The sequence below is a fragment of the Papaver somniferum genome, chromosome 5, assembly GCF_003573695.1.
Source record: "Papaver somniferum cultivar HN1 chromosome 5, ASM357369v1, whole genome shotgun sequence".
NCBI classification, from domain to species: Eukaryota; Viridiplantae; Streptophyta; class Magnoliopsida; order Ranunculales; family Papaveraceae; genus Papaver; species Papaver somniferum.
The window spans coordinates 65,618,830-65,635,835 of NC_039362.1; the positions used below are offsets into that span (position 1 = coordinate 65,618,830).

General features: G+C 37.1%; 2 protein-coding genes across 14 annotated transcripts; both read right to left on the reverse strand.

Moving 5' to 3' along the window:
• Positions 1 to 8,636: 8,636 nt before the first annotated feature.
• On the reverse strand, positions 8,637 to 12,261 carry LOC113281760. Of its 13 annotated transcripts, none has more exons than XM_026530595.1 (5): positions 12,183 to 12,261; positions 11,875 to 11,950; positions 11,432 to 11,754; positions 10,903 to 11,110; positions 8,637 to 10,445 (listed from the first exon to the last, which is right to left on the reverse strand). In XM_026530595.1, the coding sequence occupies exon 5, from the start codon at positions 9,697 to 9,699 to the stop codon at positions 8,791 to 8,793; it is 909 nt and encodes a 302-aa protein (XP_026386380.1). In that variant the 5' UTR covers positions 9,700 to 10,445; positions 10,903 to 11,110; positions 11,432 to 11,754; positions 11,875 to 11,950; positions 12,183 to 12,261; the 3' UTR covers positions 8,637 to 8,790. The 13 variants fall into 13 exon arrangements, with proteins under 13 accessions (XP_026386380.1, XP_026386377.1, XP_026386374.1 ...); XM_026530592.1 differs by lacking the exon at positions 12,183 to 12,261 and adding an exon at positions 12,137 to 12,177; XM_026530589.1 differs by lacking the exon at positions 12,183 to 12,261 and adding an exon at positions 12,064 to 12,162.
• A 1,463-nt stretch (positions 12,262 to 13,724) lies between these two features.
• LOC113279135 lies at positions 13,725 to 14,640 on the reverse strand. The gene is made up of 3 exons (XM_026527839.1): positions 14,586 to 14,640; positions 14,362 to 14,461; positions 13,725 to 14,216 (listed from the first exon to the last, which is right to left on the reverse strand). Exon 3 carries the CDS (start codon positions 14,208 to 14,210, stop codon positions 13,725 to 13,727), a length of 486 nt encoding a protein of 161 aa, XP_026383624.1. The 5' UTR covers positions 14,211 to 14,216; positions 14,362 to 14,461; positions 14,586 to 14,640.
• Positions 14,641 to 17,006: the final 2,366 nt, after the last annotated feature.

The following is a 17,006-nucleotide window of genomic DNA, read 5'->3' on the forward strand; positions in this document are numbered from 1 at the left end:
TACAGATACATCAAATGGATGTAAAGACAGCGTTTTTGAATGGTGAATTAGATGAAGAAATTTATATGGAACAACCCGAAGGCTTTGTAGTTAAAGGTTGTGAGAAGAAAGTTTGTAAACTGAAGAAATCTTTGTATGGATTGAAACAAGCACCTAAACAGTGGCATGAGAAATTTGATCATGTGATGATTTCTAGTGGTTTTAGAATTAATGAATCTGTTAAGTGTGTTTATAATAAACTTGTCAAGGATTCCTGTGTGATTGTATGCTTGTATGTTGATGATATGCTTATACTAGGTACAAACATGGATGTTATTAATACCACTAAGAAAATGTTGAATGAGAACTTTGACAAGAAAGACTTAGGCCCCGCTGATGTCATATTAGGGATAAAGATTAGAAAAACTTCTAATGGCTATAGTCTGAGTCAGTCTCATTATCTTGAATCCATACTTAAAAAATATAATCAGTTTGACTGTAAACCTGTTTGCACTCCATATGATTCTTCTTGCAAACTCATGAAGAATAAGGGTGTAGGTGTTAACCAACTTGAATACTCGAGAGTCATAAGAAGTCTGATGTATTTGATGAATTGTACGAGACCAGACATTGCTTATGCTGTGAGTAGGTTAAGCAGGTATACTTGTAATCCAGGGCAGAAACATTGGGATGCACTTGATAGAGTGCTAAAGTACTTGAAGTACACAATGACCTTTTGTTTGAATTACGAAGGTTATCCGGCCGTCCTTGAGGGATTTTGCGATGCGAACTGGATAACAGACTCATAGGAGTCTAAGTATACGAGTGGATATGTATTCAATCTAGCAGGTGCGTCTGTATCTTGGAAGAGTTCCAAACAGACATGTATAGCTCGCTTAACTATGGAGTCAGAGTTTATTGTGTTAGATAAAGCAGGAGAGGAGGCCGAATGGCTAAGAAACTTTTTAGAAGATATTTCCCTCTGGCATAGGCCTGTGCCAGCTATATCTATACATTGTGACAGCAAATCTTCAATAGGTAGAGCTAAGAATAGCTTCTACAATGGAAAGTCTATACATATGCGTAGAAGACATGATTCTTTGAAATTACTAATCTCAACAGGTGTTATTTCCATAGATTGGACAAGGTCCAAGGAGAATATCGCGGACCCTTTGACGAAAGGTTTGCCCAAGGAGATAGTTAGTAAAGCATCGAAGGGCATGTGGCTTAGGCTCAAATAATTAAACTTGCCATGAAGGATACTCAACCTTGCTGACTGGAGATTCCAATAACAAGGTTTCGAATGAGACAACTAATTCATGGTGGGTAAAGGTAAACACTATCAGAGAATTTCATTCTCTGTCCCTTCCCTACGGTGTTGATGTGATAGTGTGACTGCATGTGGAGGATGACTTTTAATTAAGTCTTAATGAGTTCTATAGTTTCAATTTAAGATTGAAGTGGGTTGTCGCAGTAAACACTCTTGATGGAACTCACCTATCTGAATGAGGAAGTGGGTCGCTTCCAATGAGAATGGAGTTTATTCTCTAAAGCATTTTGAGAAACAGGATATGTCCAGGGCCAAAATGGACAAAACGGCACGAACTTAGCAACACTTGGAGGATATCATGCGTGGATGTTATTAGAATTACACCAAACGCTAGCAGTTCAAGACATAGTGCATTGTCTAGCTAGTAGTTCCGGTAACTTCTCACTAAGCAAGGTTCAAGACCTCATGGACACCTTTGCCTAAATGGTATTTTCCGTACTCTGATTTTTCGTTTTTTACCGAGATTTAATTCATGTGGGGGATTGTTGGAGAAAATGAGTTATTTAATAAATGATTTCTTGGTCTTGGTGTGGTCTGATCTCATGACCTAAAGGTCTAAGGATACTCAGTCATTTTTGAGTGAATGAAATGGAACCTTTAGTCCCACATTGTGGAAAACTAAAAAGGTGCTCCACTATATTACCATGTTCTCATGGATATGTTGTAAAACAATGTGGGTGGAGTGGGTGGGGAGAAAAATACATGTTTCGACCCATGCCCATGCGCGTGTACCAAGCACCAAGTCCGTGTCTACTTGAAATTATTTTTTGCAAGTTTTTAACTTGATAAATAATTTATTTAAGAGTTTTATTTATGGAAAAAATTCCTTTTTTGTGTTTAATTGTTTTACAAGAAACAAAACTCGTTTTATAAGAAAAAAACCTAAACCTAACTTGATTTGCAAGTTAATTTTTCTATAAATACAACTCGAAAATCTCTTTTCAAAACACACAAGCAGCGACCATCTCTAGGTCTACTTTTCTTCATTTTCTTGCCTTTATTTTCGTGCGGCGTTTTACTTCCATCTCTGTTGCTGAGTTTAAGAGTGGGTAACTTGTATTGTGCTAATACAAGTTATATCGGGCAGTCTTATCCTGGACACATCTTCGCACGTTAGGGTTTTGCATTACTTTAGAGTATACCCGCGAACTAATGTGTTAAGGACAACTTGTTGAACCTGTGATTCTGCCCTCATCAATTTGTTCGTGGTAGAGTTGTTTGATACAGTTCTTTATATTTATTGTTTGATACATCTGACGTTTCTTCTATTGTTGCAAGACTCCAACAATCTTAACACATTATTATTCCTTGTAACAATGGGAAAGAACGACGTTGAAAGACCACATAAGTTTAATGGAAAGGATTTCAAGAGATGGCAATCCAAGATGTTGTTTTATCTAAGCCACAATGAACTGGATTATGTACTTGTTCCACATGATGAATTGATGAATGATGAAGCTTTAACTGAGGAAGTGATCGAGTATAACAAGCGGTGTAATTTTCTGGCGAAAAATCATGTCATGAATGGTTTGGAAGATACGATGTATGATTTTTACAATGCTAAAGAAAATTTCAGTGCTTATGATTTGTGGACTGCGTTAGAAGCAAAGTATCAAGCGGAGACTGCAGGGAGCAAGAAATTTCTGGTGGCGAAGTTTATGGACTTCAAGATGACGAATGATAAGCCTGTTATTGATCAATTCCTCGAATTTCAACAGATTATTAATGATATTCTTGCTGAAGGTATGGTCATTGATGAGACATTTCAAGTATCTGCGGTAATTGAGAAGTTACCAACTTCCTGGTCTGAGTACAAGAAAAAGCTAAGACATGAAACTGGCGAGATCAACATGGTTAAATTAGGGAAGAAGATTCAAGTGGAAGAGTTGTTGTGCTCCAAAGATAAGAATGTGTCTTTTGCAAGGGACATGAGTAATAAAGCTCATATGACTGAACATAGATCTTCCAAAGCTGGAAAAGGTGAGAGTAACAATCGTAACTCTAAGCGTGGTCCTCCCAAGAAAGGTATGTTTCGAAAACCATAGTCTAGCATTACTAAAATTAAGGGTGCTTTTTATGCGTGTGGAGTTACTGACCATATGGCAGTTCACTGTAGACATCGTAAGGACAAGAAGGATAATGCTAACTTGGTTGAAAAGAACAAGGATGAGTTTTCTGCTGTAGTGTCTGAAGTTAATTTGGTGACCAATGTGATGGACTGGTGGGTAGACTCTGGAGCTACCAAGCATGTTTATGGGAACAGAGACCTGTTCACCTCCTACCAGAGGGTAGGGGAAGGCGAGAAACTCTATATGGGTAACTCATCCGCATCAGAGGTTGCAGGAAAAGGAAAGGTTGGTCTGAAGCTCACATCTGTCAAGACTCTCACATTGAATGAAGTTCTTCATGTTCCAGACATCTGCCAAAATCTTGTTTCTTGTTCTGTTTTAGATGATAAGGGTTTTAAAGTTTCAATTGAGTCTGGAAAACTTATAGTAACTAAGGGCAATGATTATGTGGGTAAGGTTTATAAGACTGGGGTCTTTACAAACTTAATGTAACATGTCCTGAAGTGAAATTGAATGATTCTTCTGCTTACATGTGTGTGTCATCGAATGTTTGGCATGGTAGACTTTGTCATGTAAATTACAAATCATTGCATAAACTGGCTAGCGTAGGCTGCATACCCAAATTCACTTTAGATAAAAGTCATAAGTGTGAGATTTGCGTAGAATCTAAGCATGCTAAGAAATCATTCAGGAAGAATGTCCAGAGAAACACTAAATCCTTAGAATTGATTCATTCAGACGTAGTTGACATGAAGTCAGTTCAAACTAGAGGTGGTAAAAAATGGTTTGTCACTTTTATAGATGATTGTACGAGATACTGTCAGGTTTATTTTCTTAGAGGGAAGGACGATGCCTTAGAAGCCTTTAAGATATATAAACGTGAATTTGAAAACCATTTGAATGCTACCATTAAAACTTTTAGGTCTGACCGTGGTGGTGAGTATCTAATTCCTATTGGAGATTTCTGTGAAGAACATGGCATAATACATGAAACTACAGCCCCTTATTCACCTCAATCCAATGGTGTAGCTGAACGTAAGAACCGTACCCTTAATGATATGATGAATGCCATGTTGATTAGTTCAGGATTACCTTCGAATTTTTGGGGGGAGGCTATCCTCTCAGCCAATTACATCCTGAACATAGTACCCTTTAAAGGATCAGATAAAACTCCATATGAGTTATGGAAAGGTAAACAACCATCTTATGATTACTTCAAAATGTGGGGGGTGCTTGGCAAAGGTGGACATCCCTCCTCCTAAGACAAATAAGATAGGACCCAAAACCGTTGATTGTTTTTTTATAGGGTATCCGGAGCATTCTAGTGCTCATAGGTTTATGGTTGTGAGTTCTGAAATTTCTGACATAGGGTTGAATACTATCATGGAGTCTAGGGATGCTGAGTTCTTTGAGAATGTTTTTCCTATGAAACATGATTCTCGAAAGAGATGTTTAGATGATCCCCTAGAATTTCCATCATCCAGTCAGTCATTACCTTTAGAGGAAGATGAACCAGAAATAGAACCTAGAAGAGGTAAAAGGGTTAAAACTAAGAAAACCTATCCTGGTTGCATTACATACCTAGCCGAGTCTGATCCTCAGACTTATAAAGAAGCCTTGACTTGTCCTGAAGCTCCGTGGTGGAAAGAAGCTTCAATTAGTGAAATGGATTCCATTCGAGAAAACAATACTTTTGAAATTGTAGATTTACCTCCAGGGTCTAAGGCCATAGGTTGTAAATGTATTTTCAATAGAAAACGTAATATAAATGGAACTATTGAAAAATCCAAGGCTAGGTTGGTAGCGAAAGGCTATAAACAGATAGAAGGTATAGATTTCTTTGATAGATATTCACCAGTAAGTAGAATTAGCTCCATTAGGATGTTAATTGCTATAGCTTCTGTCCATAACTTACAGATACATCAAATGGATGTAAAGACAGCGTTTTTGAATGGTGAATTAGATGAAGAAATTTATATGGAACAACCCGAAGGCTTTGTAGTTAAAGGTTGTGAGAAGAAAGTTAGTAAACTGAAGAAATCTTTGTATGGATTGAAACAAGCACCTAAACAGTGGCATGAGAAATTTGATCATGTGATGATTTCTAGTGGTTTTAGAATTAATGAATCTGATAAGTGTGTTTATACTATACTTGTCAAGGATGCCTGTGTGACTGTATGCTTGTATGTTGATGATATGCTTATACTAGGTACAAACATGGATGTTATTAATACCACTAAGAAAATGTTGAATGAGAACTTTGACAAGAAAGACTTAGGCCCCGCTGATGTCATATTAGGGATAGATTAGAAAAACTTCTAATGGCTATAGTCTGAGTCAGTCTCATTATGTTGAATCCATACTTAAGAAATATAATCAGTTTGACTGTAAACCTATTTGCACTCCATATGATTCTTCTTGCAAACTCATGAAGAATAAGGGTGTAGGTGTTAACCAACTTGAATACTCGAGAGTCATAGGAAGTCTGATGTATTTGATGAATTGTACGAGACCAGACATTGCTTATGCTGTGAGTAGGTTAAGCAGGTATACTTGTAATCCAGGGCAGAAACATTGGGATGCACTTAATAGAGTGCTAAAGTACTTGAAGTACACAATGACCTTTTGTTTTAATTACGAAGGGTATCCATCCGTCCTTGAGGGATTTTGCGATGCGAACTGGATAGCAGACTCAGAGGAGTCTAAGTCTACGAGTGGATATGTATTCACTCTAGCAGGTGCGTCTGTATCTTGGAAGAGTTCCAAGCAGACATGTATAGCTCGCTCAACTATGGAGTCGGAGTTTATTGCGTTAGATAAAGCAGGAGAGGAGGCCGAATGGCTAAGAAACTTTTTAGAAGATATTTCTCTCTGGCATAGGCATGTGCCAGCTATATCTATACATTGTGACAGCAAATCTTCAATAGGTAGAGCTAAGAATAGCTTCTACAATGGAAAGTCTATACATATGCGTAGAAGACATGATTCTTTGAAATTACTAATCTCAATAGGCGTTATTTCCATAGATTGGACAAGGTCCAAGGAGAATATCGCGGACCCTTTGACGAAAGGTTTTCCCAAGGAGATAGTTAGTAAAGCATCGAAGGGGATGAGGCTTAGGCTCAAATAATTAAACTTGCCATGAAGGATACTCAACCTTGCTGACTGGAGATTCCAATAACAAGGTTCCGAATGAGACAACTAATTTATGGTGGGTAAAGGTAAACACTATCAGAGAATTTCATTCTCTGTCCCTTCCCTATGGTGTTGATGTGATAGTGTGACTGCATGTGGAGGATGACTTTTAATTAAGTCTTAATGAGTTCTATAGTTTCAATTTAAGATTGAAGTGGGGTGTGGCAGTAAACACTCTTGATGGAACTCACCTATCTGAATGAGGAAGTGGCTCGCTTCCAATGAGAATGGAGCCGATTCTCTAAAGCATTTTGAGAAACAGGATATGTCCAGGGCCAAAATGGACAAAACGGCATGAACTTAGCAACACTTGGAGGATATCATGCGTGGATGTTATTAGAATTACACCAAACGCTAGCAGTTCAAGACATAGTGCACTTTCTTGAACTGCTTCGAAATTGAGCCCAGCTATAGTCATCTTACCCACATTGACTGCAAGTGATAACAAGTCTTGTTACAACCAAGAAGAAACATGACAACACTGACTGACTCTTTGTCGAAAATGAGAAGAAGAGATGTGTGCTACTTACCAACAACATCTTTTAGTCCAACTAGATTGGGCATGAATTGTCTGATATGATCTTCTGCAGCTTTATCAGTGTTTCCAAGTCGAATGAAAATCGTGCTTTGCATTCAACCATCCCGACAACATCTTTCTCCCATCTGTTTAACACATCGTATCCCTCTTATAGCAACATTTGTTGGAGAAAATGAGTTATTTAATAAATGATTTTTTGATCTTGGTGTGGTTTGATCTCATGACCTAAGGGTTTAAGGATACTCACTCATTTTTGAGTGAATGAAATTGAACCTTTAGTCCCACATTGTGGAAAACTAAAGAGGTGCTCCACTATATTACCATGTTCTCATGAATATGTTGTAAAACAATGTGGTTGGAGCGGGTGGGGAGAAAAATACATGTTTCGACCCATGCGCGTGTACGAAGCACCAAGTCCGTGTCTACTTGAAATTATTTTTTGCAAGTTTTTAACTTGATAAATAATTTATTTAAGAGTTTTATTTATGGAAAAAATTCCTTTTTTTGTGTTTAATTGTTTTACAAGAAACAAAACTCGTTTTATAAGAAAAAAATTAAACCTAACTTGATTTGCAAGTTAATTTTCCTATAAATACAACTCGAAAATCTCTTTTCAAAACACACAAGCAGCGACCATCTCTAGGTCTACTTTTCTTCATCTTCTTGCTTTTATTTTCGTGCGGCGTTTTACTTCCATCCCCGTTGCTGAGTTTAAGAGTGGGTAACTTGTATTGTACTAATACAAGTTATATCGGGCAGTCTTATCCTGGACACATCTTCGCACGTTGAGGTTTAGCATTACTTTAGAGTATACCCGCGAACTAATGTGTTAAGGGCAGCTTGTTGAACCTGTGATTCTGCCCTCATCAATTTGTTCGTGGTGAAGTTGTTTGATACGGTTCTTTATATTTATTGTTTGATACATCTGACGTTTCTTCTATTGTTGCAAGACTCCAACAACATTTTCAGTTTTGCCTTCCATGTATTTTGTTCAGAAGAAAAAATTACTCATGAGGAGAGAAAATTGATGTGTTTAACTTCAAGGCTTAGAATCCATGTAGTATCATGGGTTTAACACTTTAACTTTCCAGGAACTTTTCGAATTGGAACATGGTGTTTGTGCTGCTTGCAAATTGGACTGCCATGAACTTGTAAGTACATAAATCCATTAAAATCTGTTGCAGGGCGGAGAGAATATGTGGAGAATTCAAAGGTAGAAGTTAGAATGAAATAATGAGTTAAGAATTCGGGTAGAAGAGATTTATTTCCTTGCTCAGCTGTAAGCTCATGAATTGTGTGTTGTGTTCAGGAACAAGATGACATGGAAACCAGAGACAAGGAAGATGAAGATGCTTTATTAATGATTGACGTGCCTGGTAGTGATTATTCTCGGGAGACAGATACTGTTACAGTAAACAACGAAGAAAATAGAGACAAAGCAAAATCTTGATGTATCACACCATTATTTATAACTTCTTCCATTTTCTATATTTTTTTTCATTGTTTGAGTTGCAAAGTAGCAGTTGATAGGATCCCTTACAACAGGAATATGTATTATGATTTGCAAGTCACTGTCATATTCATTTAGTGAAATCGGTTACAAATTTTTCAGAGAATGAAATGTAAATCAAAGACAGACAGGTGTGGGAAGGATACTTTTGTCCAAATCTGGTCACGGGTCAAATTTGAGGTCTCAATAATAGGCCAACTTCTGGTGTTCGGAGTCTCCGGACCATTGAAACTGCAAATTTACTTATTGAAGGTGGTGCAACCTGTGCCAACTTTTGCAAAATTATAAGTGCCAATTCCTTCAAGAAGCTGTTCTTGGAGTTCAACTTCAAGTTCTCGTTGGTTGAGTGGACGTCTGGTGTTCGTAGTCTCGGGAGCAATGGAACTGCAAATTTACTTATTGAAGTTGGTGCTACCTGTGCCAACTTTTGCAAAATTATATGTGCCAATTCCTTCAGGAAGCTGTTAAATGATGGTTCTAAATTTCTTGATCTTGTTGTGTGCAGCATGTTCTTGGAGTTCAACTTCAAGTTATCGTTGGTTGAGTTCAACTTGAATGGCACAAGACTCCGCTCAACATAAGCTTCAATATTCCAATGGGACCCTGGTTGATGCCAGATCTTGGTGACTTTACAGATTTGACTCACCGGGTCATACAAAACTAAACAACACAACATGCATGTCGCAAAAGTTCTCTTGGTTGTTATGAATAAAACTTCCCCATTCTTGAATTCCCATATTATTTTCACATCGTCTATGCGCATTATATGTTTTGGAATCTGGAAAACGAACAATTTAGTCCAAGATTCAATCACATTGTAATCTTTCATCACCCAAACATCAATATTAACACCAGCATATGATCGTATTATGCAAAGGCACCCTCCTAAAACACCCAATCTCATTGGAGCATTATTAGCATAGTCATCGAAGATTTGTGGGACGACTACTACTTCGTTGAAGTTCTCTTCATGGATACCAAAAGAAACAATACATGATGTCTCGGATGGAAGTCGCATCCCTTTCCAGTGAAAAGCTCCACGAACAAATATTACTTCACGTTGAAGGGGACTGCACATATAAGGAAAGAGTCTGGGAAAGGTTTTCCATGAATTCGATTCCGATGTATAAACCTGAATTCGACAACCATAGCGAACATTTCCCTCGTAACCATAGGTGGAAGCTGCCACAATATTGTAATCACCGGTATATAGCAATTATAATCAACCCCATATGTAACACTGCATACCCAACTTTCATAACCCGCTGGTCCATAGGCTTCTGGAATAAATATTTCTTTTAACTCTTTACTATATGGACTAGTGTGTCGCCCGTGCTTGGCACGGGCTGAAGTCAATTAACCCTCCTTAATTATCATTCTATTTAGGAGATCTGAAATATCCATGTGAGGCTGATGATAATAAAGACCCCAATATGTGTGTATTCCTTCCCGTTCTGGTGTGCAAGGGCTGAGACATTCCTTGGTTAAGTTTAAAACTAAGCATGGTTCTCTTTTTATATCATCATTGACATTGTTGCCTTTTGCTTCCATTTGGTTGTATTTTACTACTGTCCCAGCAGCAGTTAGGACTTAGCAGCGTATCTTAAGCATGAATAAACAGAACATACCAAACAGGAATGAGACTTACTCTTCTCGGTTGTAAACCATCCTTATACGGTCTAACAAAATTATAACAAACATACTGATCTTTTTCAATTTTCTTTAATAGAGTTTGATTAGCAAAAATGCTCCTGATTTCCTTAGCCAATCACCTCATAGATGCTCACATCCAAATTGCATGTAAAGAGGGTCGCTCCTTATCTCCTGCAACAATAAAAATAATAAAATATTCAGTGACCAAGACATTTTTCCTGGGGTTCTTTTCCAAGATCAATCACATAATCATAATGAAGTATATAGTGCGCACACACTGTATTTTTTGGCATAATATAGTACAATGCTATATTTTGAAGAAGCCGGCTCTTTGAAAGATTAGAAAATGAAGATATTAGATGTTAAATTCATGTTCCCATCATCACTACGAAGCCAACAGTATGAATTCAAGGCAGTTCCTTGCAATAATGTAATGATTCTATACACTGCTCTATTTTGCTAGCGTGAGTGAACATGACAAATGTTCAACTGGTGCCAGAACAGTATTATTGATGTGATGTATTTACCACCTTCAACCTAGTGACACGAGCATGCATATGGTGCCAAGTAAGATTTACTTTCAACGACTGTAGTCTTGTAGTACATAAAGAGGTGGATCAGTACCTACCTAGATTTGTTTTGTGATTGCTGGCCCACTTGTGTTGTTTGCTGTTGTTAATTTCTTCAAAGATTCTCTGGAAGAATCTTCAAAGAGCGTACAAAGAGAAAAACAATTGGACAACCTACTCTTTGTAAACTTCAGCTGCTCTACTTTTATTTGAAGAAGTTCGAGATGGAACTGTCTTCGATGGCCCTCCATATCCTTCAAGTTCTTCCTAAATCAAACATATATCATAAAACCACTTTAGTTACAAAGAGAAAAGAGAGTATGTGATAAGGAAAAATCCTTATTAACCTCACTTTCACAATCATAATATTCAAGAACAATTAACAGGAAACTTTCTTCTCTCAACATAATTAAGAATTCACAGTATCGCTAGCAGCCTAGAACCCATCTCAATATTAACTTTAAGTGCAAAGAAACAAACACTCATTTCAGGGATATTTGGTTTCATTAAGAAAACAGTGGTTTCAGGATATGTAGGTGACAACCAATTTGGATCAACAAATATTTCTCTAGGAATTGTATTCACTACCTCTTTTGGCCGTATTGATAGCACCATTTTTTGTTGTGGCCGCAAGTGAGAAGTATCAAGATCAAAAAACAAAAAACAGAAAAAAAAAATATAAGCGCCCAAACGATAAGCTCTGGCATCTTACAACAACTAACTCTTATTCATGCTTCAGTATGAATGCAGTATCAACTTTGCCATTTTTAAAGTCTTGTTATACAGAGTGGAAACCCTTTTAGGTTTCTGGAAAACAATTAGGTTTACTTTTTGGTTCATATTTGTCTTAAAGAGCATTAATATCCCAGTCTCCAAAATTAGTTTGTATAATCCAGTGATTGTCGGAACCCCTGAAAAAGGATGACAATTTTGAAAAAAATCAAGAAAACTAAAAGGAGACCACAACCGGATCATCAACTGAATTAACATTTTGATATGACAGAATTTGACTCAAGGAAGAGACTGTTCACCTGTAATTACGGTGCCATTGAGATCCTTCTTCATATGCTCAATGGCCCTCTACCTTGTTGGAGCCTAAACAATAACCTGACATAAAAGAAAAAAAAAATCCTGTGACTTTGGTAAGAAATTCACAATTGTAACCGAAAATTTATGACCTTGAGATGGCAGTGAAAAAGTGGTAAAGCAATGTATATTACTCAATGCAAACAAACATGGGCGCAAAAACTCATGAACTTTTATAGATAGCAAGAACGGATATGGTGGCTATACATGGTTATGGGTAAACAGAGGCCAGGAGGAAGAATTCAAAAAGCACCTCAATTGCCTTTCTGAATAGGGGTTTATAGCTTAGGGGAACCACACAATCAGGATAGACATGGATACCCATCCTTACAAATAGCTATGGTCATGTGTTGCTATCCTCCCTAATCAAAAAATTAAGAAAATATTAGCTCAAAGGTAATCAGAACTCTTGTGGTGCGACTTAACTTAAGCTACCAAACCAATAAAATATATCATAACAAAAACTTAATTATGCACTTATGACCTAACAAAGGAGCTCCAGAGATGATATTTTCATGTTATAAACTTCACATATATGAAACTACCGCAAAGAATGGTTCTTAAACTACTCTAAAAAAAACTCCTGCATGCCATCCCACGAATCATTGACCAAAGCATTTATTAGCATATTTTTGTTCGTTGCCATTTTTATATAAGAATCTACGATACTTGCAGTTGGTTGTTTAATCGTAGTATCATTTGCAGTAAACACGATGAGAAGATTACAGTGAAAATTTTTGGGAGGTAAACTTGATGAGAAGATTACCTTCCGCTTTAATCTTAACATCATTTGCAGTAATTGAGTTTTATCTTTTAGGATCCTTTCAAGCCAATTGTAAAACCAAACACTAACCACAGTTAACAGAAAGAGGTCACTGTTAATACCATCGAACTCATAAAACTCGACTTCCATTTTGCTATCAAGGCCATAAAAAATCCCAACCCTAAAAGAGAACCATTTATGTCCAGTAATATTCATCTCAATGTCAATAACCACTTCACTGCACTATTATTTGGTAAGCTGGAAGGCATTACAGAACGTAGATCATGATGTTGCGTTAAAAGTGAGCCACATTCATCTAACACTCTCCTAATTAACAATACAATTATGGAAATGTCCCAAACGACAGTCTATCGTTACTGATGCAATCAAACAGTAAAAGCTGACTACCTATCTCTCTAATAATATAAAACTAATGAGCAATATCACCAAATTGTAAAAGGGATTTTAATAAAGTGCCACACTTCCTATTTCATGTTTAAGAAAATGCCACCGTTTTTTTCAAAGTTTATTAAATGCCACACTCTTGACTTTTTCCGTCACGTTTTTTTGAGAAAACAGTTAACTGGCGTTAGTATCCGTTAGTGCATATGTGGCATTAAATCAGCAGCGTAAAATGACATTAAAGCCCCTGAATCAGTAACTGGAACGAGTTAGCCAGTGATTGAGCAGAGAGTTAACTCGCGACTCGGTGCAGTGAAGAAAACGAGTTAACCTGGAACGAGTTAGCCACTGCATAAACAAGAATGCTACAAAGAACAATGCAAATCAGAAACGCATCTGAGAATGTGTAAAAATTAACTTGAAAAGACAATTAACATGTAATCTGAAAATTAGTTCTAACTAATATCATTTTCATTCATAAAGCAAGATTATCCCATCAAAATAAAACTGATTTCTGGTACATATACATGTCCATACCAGAATCAGTGTCTAAAGCAACCAAAAAAACTAACCATCAATTAGATACTTGTCCACAACATATCTAAAACAAACAATAAAGCACACACACTTCTACTTCCTAGTCTTCTTAGCCTTGGTTTGCTTTCCCTTTGTGACAGAAAGATGTTGACTGACAGATCCAATACCAGCAAAATTCTGACTGAAATTTTGATTATCTTGGGTAGATCCATGAGTGTTAGGTCCTGCTACTGGTCTTCCTTGAGTGCTAGGTCCTGCAGATGACTCACCAACAAAAAATGATGTACCTCTGGATCTGTTCACCTTGGCTTTACCCCTTGCAGTGCTACTTTCAGGCTGATCTCTCTGTGTGAAGGTGCAGTTTGCAGCATCATACTCAGTGCTTGGCTTGAATCCAGTTTGGTTTTTACCAACATCACCACCAGTACAGGTTCTCTTGTTGTGGCCAGCAATAGATCCACATTTTCCACACTTCCTTTTCTTCACCACAGTTTCAGGTTCATCATAACTTCTCTTCCTCTTCTTTGCTGGTCTTCCAGTTTTTCTCTGATAAGGAGGAGGGTTTACGTTGACGTTCATGGTTTCCTGCCAGAAGAAGAGAAAACAAATGAGAAAGTTAAAGTAATGAAACCCTAAAGGGTTTGATTCTTAAAATAGGGAAAAGAGAAAAATAAATAACCAATATCTTGAAAAGTAAATGCACCACTTTCAATAAAGTTTATAAATCTACCTTATCTTCCCATAACCATTCAGTTATGTCTTCTAAGGGTGTGACAGCATTTGCATATGTGGTCCTATAATACTCCACAGAATAGTAAGGAGCACAATAACTGTTCAATCAATAAAACAAAGGTGTGTCAGTGTACAAGGAACAATAAATAATACAAACCACTTACAAAAACAAAAGTAAATGAATAATACAAAAAAAGTAATTGAATAATACAAACCACTTACTCTTTCCAGTTTGGCCTCAGCAGTTTCAATGCACATACAGCATGTTGACAAGGGAATCCCCTGAAAATGCTTTACTTTGTATGCTTTGCATGCATTCCACAATGAACTGTGCAAGGTTGGTGCCTTGTAGTATTTCTTGAAGTTCTTGTATAAGTGCCTGCATATGCAAATAAAGAGTTAGTACTTCTTCAAGTTCTTGAACCAATAGAAAAACACATACACAATGTAAACTACTGTAAAAAAAACACATACCTGAAACAATATCTAACTCTTGCACCAGGGAAAACCTTAGGAACAGCTTCCAACAAGCCTTTCTGCCTATCGGAAATAAAGGTAATTCTGCCAGCATGACGTGCATTGATTGCTGGAGCCAAATCCTTGAGGAACCCAGTCCAGTTCTCCTTAGTTTCACTCTGACAGACCTTAATGCCTAAAGGCACAAGATTATTCTGACCATCAAGTGCTGTTGCAGCCATTAGAACACCACCACGCTTTCCAGTTAGATGGCATGCATCTAACCCTATGACTGGTCTTCCTGCTTTCTGAAATCCTCTCATTGGTGCAGCAACTGAAATAGTCATGCTCATGAATGCCTTATCTGCACTTTAAGTAACCAAACTATGTAACTAACTGAGCATAACTTACAAATAAATAAAGGGAAGAGCATAAATAAGATGTACTGAACATAATGTTACCTTTTTTTCGATAACTGTATTTAGCAACTGACCCTGGATTAGTATGAGCCACCATTGCACAAAAGATGGGTACATCCTTGTAGCTGTCATCATAATTACCAAACAGATCTTCTAAAAGAAGATTTCTTGCTTTCCATGCACAAATATATGGTATATCTATGTTATGAGTAACAAAAAAGTCTCTTGCTATATGTCTAGGCTTTGGAATTAAGGCCCCAGCTGTATCCTTTAACTTCTCATGTACCACTTCTTTTACAAACTCAGGATTGGCAGATCTGTTAAAACTCTTTGGATTTCCAACACAAGTATGTTCTAGATTAACCTTCCTAACAATGAAAGTAGGCTCATGCCTTTTTATGCTAGCATTTACAAACCATTGACATCCATACTCTTCCCTAAACCTACATCTGACTCTTAATCTAGTTTTATCACTCTTGTAAACAGTGTACTGATAATTATTTTTTACACAGTAACCCCTAAGATGTTTCTTAAATGCCTTCTTGTTATTAAAAGCATACTTTACCTCAATCTTTGTAGGATCAACAGGAGCCACCTCTTCTTCTACAGGGAATAAGGGTTCTTCTTCTTCATTACTGTGCATATTGAAGTCTTCTTTCCAGTTCTTGTAATCAAACTTCGCTTTCACATCTTTATCATTTATTGCTTCAAGACAATCATTATTATCATTACTCCCACCATCATTAGAAACTGCAATTAACAAACAACATCAAAGTGTTAGTACATTTAAAGAAAGGGGAAATAGACAATAAGTTATAAACATCAAAGGGTTAATACTTCAATACCTTCTTCATCATCTTCTTCACCGCTGCTTGAATGACTACTTCCATCTCCAACTTTACATGTCTTGATAATATCTTCATAATCAATATCATCCTCTTCATCACTGTCATATATTGGTGGAGCATTTGGGTCTTCATCGGGGTGACATTCATCCATAATAGTGTTCTCTAACACCACATTCTCCTCATCATCATCACTGCTGACCCCTGCATCATTGTTGTTCACTGCATCAATCTGGTTCACTGCATCAGTATTCTTGACTGCATCAACCCAGTAATCATGGTTAAAGTTTTCAGTCACTTGAATTGGTACACTGCTATAACCCACAACACTGGCTTGACTAACGCAAGAATAACCCTGAGATTCCATTTCATTTAACAGATCCACAAACAATTTCCTAGATACTCCTCCATTTGAGTTTTCAAACTTTGACTGAGCTTTCAACCTTGGTGATCTCCTTACAGTCTTTTCTGGTGATCTCCTTACAAACTTTTCCTTTGAAACTGGCTTTTTAGCAATCCTCTTATGGGACTTCTTTGGAGTCTCATCAATTACTGTCACTGGTTGTTCCATTGCAGCCTCAATGAAGTCGTTGTCATTACCGAATTCAGAATTTAATATCTTCAAATGTAAACATATAAATCCTTTATCATCAGGTACTGCATGCTCCCAGAACTTAAACAAGTCCTCATTCCTATCCATAATCTCAGGCAAACATGGTTCTATCATCCAATATAAACTAGGAATTTCATTTTCAGAAAGGCGCAACTTAACACGCAACATCTGCTCAAATTCCTTGAGGTCAAATTTTTCTCTATCCATGTGAGGGAAGAACAAAGTCATATTACTGTCCGTAACCAAGACGCTGATGTCTCTATATGGATAATATGTTTCATCACTGCATCATAAGTAAACAAATAAACTT